The 6,591-nt window shown below is 55.1% G+C and overlaps 1 protein-coding gene across 2 annotated transcripts in view; it reads right to left on the minus strand.

Annotated features, from left to right (window-relative positions):
• PLEKHM2 (pleckstrin homology and RUN domain containing M2) overlaps nt 1-2,291 on the minus strand; it is a 28,007-nt gene extending 25,716 nt beyond the window's left edge. For both annotated transcript variants that reach the window (XM_075437359.1, XM_075437358.1), the window contains exon 1: nt 2,177-2,291. In XM_075437359.1, the coding sequence (XP_075293474.1) occupies nt 2,177-2,236 (60 nt within the window). In that variant the 5' untranslated portion in view covers nt 2,237-2,291. The remainder of the gene's footprint in view (nt 1-2,176) is intronic.
• Nucleotides 2,292-6,591: the final 4,300 nt, after the last annotated feature.

Raw genomic sequence — 6,591 nt, forward strand, 5'->3', positions numbered from 1 at the left:
CTAACCTACTATCTTACTCTTCCCACTAGCAGAGAAAAAGAGAAATATCAGGGACTCGAGGTCTGAAGTCAGACAGGGAAGCGTTGGGAAAAATTAGCGGCTCCATAGCGGAAGGGGAGCGACATCCCTGAGGAAGGAGAACTGCATCCCGGGGGTAAAAAGCAGGGGTGTGCCAGCGCCGGACTTTCGCCATGCGGCTGAGTTTGGTTTCGCTGGGGTGGTATAAATAGGTCTGTCAGCCTGAAGACTCATGTAGCTTCCCACGTCTCCCTGAGCTTTGTCACTCTGAACTGAACAAAAAAGCGATGGGGCAGGACTGAAAAATCCCCAAGCCCCTCTTCACCACTGGATCGTGGCAGAGCTTGAGGTAGGTCAAGGCAGAGCTGTAGATGAGGAGTCCTGTTCGAGTACAACAATCATGAAATTAGCCACCATGTTGACTTTATAGCATTTCCAACAGGGATCCCCAGGATTTTCTGAATGCATATAAATTCTGTCTGACGAATCCTGTGTGGGAAGTAGAATATCCTTATACGCATAGGGAAACTGAGGCAGTAGCGCTGCAGAGCATTGTAACAGAGCTCGGAGCAGGCTGAACATCCAGCAATTTCCAGGTAAATAAAAGATTATCCTTCCTTTTTAGAGGACAGAAAGGTGAGAGACCGGAGGACAGAGTCACCCACGGAAGAAAAGAGAAAGGTTGGGAGAGGTTTGCACATCCATTCTACATCCCAGAGGCGATGTCAGATCATCCATTCCTTAATAGTGCCGGGAATTCCCTTGTGATGGTCTTTGTAAGACAAGTTTTCAGGGATGAATCTGTGTCAAGACACACTGCAGATCACAGGAAAACTGCTACTCCATAAGCCAGCGGAAACCCAACAACTGGAGAAGCGTCAGCGAGTCATGAAAGCCTCCTTTCCCCCAAAACTTAGGATGAAAACAAAAAAGACTCTGTTCACCTTCCCAAACACAGCCTGTGTTTTCCCTCGAAGATGGCTGGAGCTCACACGTGGATCAGCCAGAACATGTGGCCCAACCCAAACCTTCCAGCACGTCCCCACAACTCACCCCTGTGACCACCACAAACAGGCTCCAGCATCCTGGTCCCCTGTGTGCCGGCGTGCAGATCCCCACCAAAGGGATGGGCTTTAAGAAACGCTCTCACCAGCAGCAGACGCCAAGGGGCAAGGAGCAGGACGAGGAGAGAGATGAAGTATTATGGGACAGGTCTCGAGACCCCTCATTTTGAGGGCTCAGACCAGGGCACAGCCAACCCGTGGCGTAGGCCAGAACTCCGGAAAGAGGGTTTCACGGTGGACTCATCCCAGTCGCCCCAGTGAACAGCCCCAGGAAAACGGAACCCACCAGAATCCCCCCACAGTCCTGCCCACAGGAGAAAGAAACCCTTTGAACAGGGGGAATCCCAGGGGGGACCCCAATATATCCCAGACAGCAGAGACGGAGGTTCCTGGGGGTAACCCCAGCTGTGCCCCTTTGGTGGGGTGGGCCAGGGGGTTCCCAAACCCACACAGAGCAATCCCTAAAGGTGTCCCCTGCCGCTGGTGCAGGGGACAGCAGAGGGTCCTTGCCCCACACTCCTGTCCCAAAGAGTCCCCCAATGTTCCTGGGGTGTCCCCAGCCCGTGGGGGTCCCTAGGGACCGTCCTGCAGCCCCATGTCTCTGCTGGTGGTGTGTCTCTGGGGGGTCCCCAGCAGTGTTCCCCAACCAGAGGCGGTCCCCAGGGACACCCCAGCACAGGGGGGACCCCAGAGCTGCCCCTGGGCCCACAGCCCCCGGTAGATCGAGGGTCCCCAGGGCTGATCCCGAGCACACAGCCCCCGGCACACAGGGGGTCCCCAGGGCTGTCCCCAGGCTGACCCCAGACCCCCAATATATGGGGTCCCCAGGACCACAACCCCCAACACAGGGGGGTCCCCAGGGCTGTCCCAGGGCCCACAGCCCCCAACACAGAGGGGACCCCAGCGCTGACCCCGGGCCCACAGCCCCAAGCACAAGGGGGGCCCCAGGGCTGTCCCCGGGCCCATAGCCCCGGCACAGGGGGTCCTCAGCCCCACAGCTCCTTCGACGGGGCGGTGCCCCCAGGGCCGTCCCCAGGCCCACAGCCCCAGCACAGGGGGGTCCCCAGGGCCGCCCCCAGGCCCTCGCCACCCACCTTCTTGACGGAGAGGGAGATGTTCTCCAGGATGCGGTCCTTCACCTCCGCCGGCTCCATGGCACCGCCCGCCGCCGCCCGCCGCCGCGCCCGCCCGGCCGAGGCCGAGCGCCTGCCCGCCCGCCGGGCCCGCTCCGTCCTGCCGGCTGCCCCGGCCCGGCCCCGGCCCGGCCCCCCGCCGCTCAGCGCGCCATGGCCGCGCCGGGGCCCCCCCCGCGGCGGGCGCGGAGGCGAACGGGGCCCGGCGGGGAGGAGGGAGCGGAGCGGGGCCGCGCGCGTGACGGGCGCCGCGCTGCGCCGGGACTGAGGGGTCAGGCGGGGAGGGGGGGGGGGGGAGGGGAGCGGCGCTGCCCGCCCCCGGCCCGGCCCCGCCCCCAATGGCGCCCGCGGGGCCGCGCGGAGGCGGCGGGGCGGGGAACGGCGCAGCGTCCGTCAGGGGCCGGGGAGGGGCCGCGTCCCTCGCGGGGCGGGGCTCGGGGAGGGGAGATGGCGCGGGGAGCGCAGGGGGGCGTGAGGGGAGATGGCAGGGGGGACAGTGAGGGGACGTGAGGGGAGGTGGCCCTGGGGAGAGCAGGGGGACATGAGGGGGAGATGGGGAGAGATGGCGCTGGGGAAAGTGAGGGGACATAAGGGGGACGTGAGGGGAGATGGCACAGGGGAGAGCGAGGGGACATGGGGGGAGATGGCACCTCGGGGTGCTGGCAGGGGCGAGCCTCAAAGGAAAGAGAAATAGTGGCGTGAAGGAGAAATAGGGGGTCCACATGGCACCCCAGCACCCAGGGCTTCCATCTCTGCTTGGTCATGCAGCACTTTGGGGCCAAAAATGGGCCAGAAAAGTGTTGCTCCTAAAAACCCCCAATATAAGCCGCACTCGCCATCACAGGACAGAGCTAGGAGTTGTGGCAAAGGCTTAGTGGAGGAGGGGGTGTAAAGAAATAAAAGATTAAATGAATAATAAGTACTCCTCCTGAGATTCAGGTGAAAGGTCCTGAGGCTGGGGCAGTCCTTGGGGCTGGCTGATCGCCCTTCCACCATTCAGCCCCGATAACTGAAAATGGAACCGAAAGCAAAAGCAATTAAAAAAGGAAAAGCCAGCAGCTCTCCGGAGCTCGTTCCCTGCCCCGTTCCCACCCCTTCCTCTGTAAAGAGCCTGCTGGCAGGGAAGGCACGAGCTGAGCGAGGACTTGGATGGAGAAAACACGCCAGGCCAAGCCTGCTCTTTCCCTGTGGTCGCTGGAAACTGGGAAAAACTCCCAGGGAATGGAAGAGAGCGCAGCTTGTTGGTGCTTGGGTTAAAACTGAGCCAAACCATAAAACTCTTCTTTTCTCAGCACCGTACCAGCGCCCAGAGAAGCAGAAATGTTGTGTTGAGCGAGATCCCAACAAGGATCGGAGCTTGTCTTGGCACCTGGGGAAGAAGGTAAACCTCTCCTGTTGAACTGGGGGGAGATGAGAGGGAAACGACCCCACTAAAACGCACACACAACTACTTACCAGCAGTCTTGAGCAGGACACGTGTAAGCCTGAGCCCTAACGAGTCGCTGGAGAGACCAGCAAACTCAAGTCAGCCCCTTTTAAAGAAGCCCACACGGATCCAACGCACCATTTAATTCTTTCCTGGTGAATTTTAGGATTTAAAGCGTGCTCAGGGTATAAAGGAAACAGGCTGCGCGGCCCCAGCCAGCGGCTAAGGGCTGGTGTGTGCACCCCTCGTTGCTCCAGAGGCACCAGGCGCAGCACAGCGTATGCACCGGTATAATCCCACGCTGTGGCAGACTTCCTGGTCTCCTACAGCTTTCCTCGATGTTTTGAATGCCCCAGTCTCTGTTTTGCTCCAAGTAAAATGAGTTGGTTGTAATCCCTTCAAGCACCCACCGCACAATTATGGATTTACATGGAAAATTCCCTGCTCCCAGCGTTTAAAGACAGCTCCCATTCTCCCCGGACAAGCTCAGGAGGCACCATCCCACTCCCACCACACGATCATCTGCTTACTGCCCTCTTCCCAAGAGATTTTTAACTCTTTGCTCAGTATTTACAGCCCAAACTTAGCATGAAGAACATTTCCTGCAAAGAGAGGAGCCATCAGGCGTCCGTCACATGTGGATAGCAAGGAAGGACAGAGTGAGTCACTGAGGTGTAGCCCTTCTCCTGCAGCAAAGCGCGTTAAGTGCGAGATACCGCCCTCCTAAGATACAGACCTTATCCTGCCGTGCAGTCATAGGGCACTTCAATAATATTGCCAGTGATCTGGAAATTAAAGAGGCACAAGAAACATTTCAGGAGGTAGCAGAATAGATTTAGGCAGGAAAAAAATTAGTATTAGGAAAAAACAAGGAAGAAACGGCAGGCTTATCGGGATAAGGAAACAGCGAGCCCTGCATCTTATGACCAACATGTAGCCTGGTGAGCACACCTCCATTGCCACAACCAGGCACAAGCGTTTGATTTTAAAACGCTTCCCATTTGTTAACAAAGGGACTCAAAACAAGACGCTCCTTTGGCAGCTGGTGTTGTGAGGGATTTCAACCTCCAGCTCACATCCTTGTCTGCGTGACTCAATGCTTTTATTGGCAATCATGACAGCACCTTGTAATTAGTAAGCTTGGTTGTCAGAGACAATTATGCAAGAGTGGAGTGATTACTCTTCCGAGGGGATCCGTCACCCCCAGTTTACCTCCCAGGAAAGAAGAGGTAGAGCAGATAATTGACGTAAGGCTGCAGTGAATCAAAAGCCAGCCTGGCCAGCAGGATTTCCCAAATCCCGTTCTGGTGACAAACCTGTCCCAAAACTGGCTCACTTGGCAAAGCAACGCCAGGCACGTGCTAAAACCGTGAGGCTGCAGAGAAGCGAGGCAGCGGACTTGAGTGAGTGGCACTGCGGCATTTATGAGTGATGGCTCAGTCACATCTCTTCTGCTGACCACTCTCTGAACCATTCCGGTGCAGGAAGCTGTACCATGCAACGCTCACCTCTCTGTATCCGGCTCCTGCTCTTGGTGCAGCTTTTGCACCCATGTGACTCCTCAAAAAACCCTTCATTTGCCTTTTTTAAATGCTAAACCTCTGGGGGAGTCCCTTGCCCTACTCCTAAGCGTCCATAAAAGACATCCAAGAAAAGCACATGAACTTGTGGTAAGCTTTACATTTATTACTTAGAATCGTAGAATCATTAAGGTTGGAAAAGACCTCTAAGATCATCAAGTCCAACCATCACCCCATCAGGGTCTGAACCTCTCTTGGCCATATAAAGGGCTGCAGATTTAAAAGTGGTAATGCCCCAATTCAGACTGGGACCATCCCAAACAGGAACACAACTGTCACTGTGGTGAATTTGCACTTGTAGGCAGTACCACAAGAAAGCCACCTTCACAAAGTAGAACAGACAAAGCCAACTGCTCAAAATAGTTTTCAAACAATCAGAGCATTTAGTCTTTAAACCATCTCCCCACAGAAGAAACTGCAGCCAACATTTGGCTGAATGAAAATGAACAGGGCTGTAGCAGCCCACACATTAAAACCTTCCCCTTTCCCACCTCGAGAAAGGGTGGTCAGAGAGACAAGGCCAACCGCTCAAAATAGTTTTCAAACAATCAGAGCATTTAGTCCTTCAATCATCTCCTCGCAGAAGAAACTGCAGCCAACATTTTGGCTGAATGAAAATGAACGGGGCTGTAGCAGCCCACACATTAAAACCTTCCCCTTTCCCACCCTGAGACCAGAATTCAAATTGTAGTTTTGCCCTCCTAATTAATATCTGCCTTAATGACGTAACTTAGCTAGAATAGTGACAACAGCATCCCATGTAGAGCTCTGAGCACGTGAGGAGGAAACCACTGCCCAAGAAGTGCTTTGTCACAGCAACTGATGCACAACCCTTCGCGTTTTTCAGTGTCTCCGCTCACCTGGTACTAACACCGACTGCTCTCTGCATATCTGAGATTTAAAATGGTCAACAAACTCAGTGCTTGTCTCAAGGAAAAGTGCATCTGTTTGACATGCTATGAAAAAGGAATTACTACTCCCCGAGATAGGTGCTGCCGCTTTGGGTAAGCTGACTGCGCCACGAGTTTCAGAGGAGGAAGATCCTCTACTCCCCCTTTCCAAAAGCTGTTCTGTTACATGACACGAAGAGAATGGGACTTTAAAAAAGTTATTTCTAACTAAAACTGCCATGAGCTTTCTAGGGATATAAATGCCAATTTGTTGATGTCCCAAGAGATTAGCTTCCAGCTCCAGAAAAATCAAACCGACCGTCTCCTGGCTGGAAATCAGGGGTTTACCCAGGAGAGACGAGGAGTGCCTTGCTCATTTTTCCAGCAGACAGCGCAGCGGCCAAGCGCTACGTTTTATATCGTGCTCTAATGCTCTTCCACTTCCAAGTCCTGTCTGAAGGATTCCACAGCCCATGCCCG

The sequence above is a fragment of the Opisthocomus hoazin genome, chromosome 16 (assembly GCF_030867145.1).
Source record: "Opisthocomus hoazin isolate bOpiHoa1 chromosome 16, bOpiHoa1.hap1, whole genome shotgun sequence".
NCBI lineage: Eukaryota > Metazoa > Chordata > Aves > Opisthocomiformes > Opisthocomidae > Opisthocomus > Opisthocomus hoazin.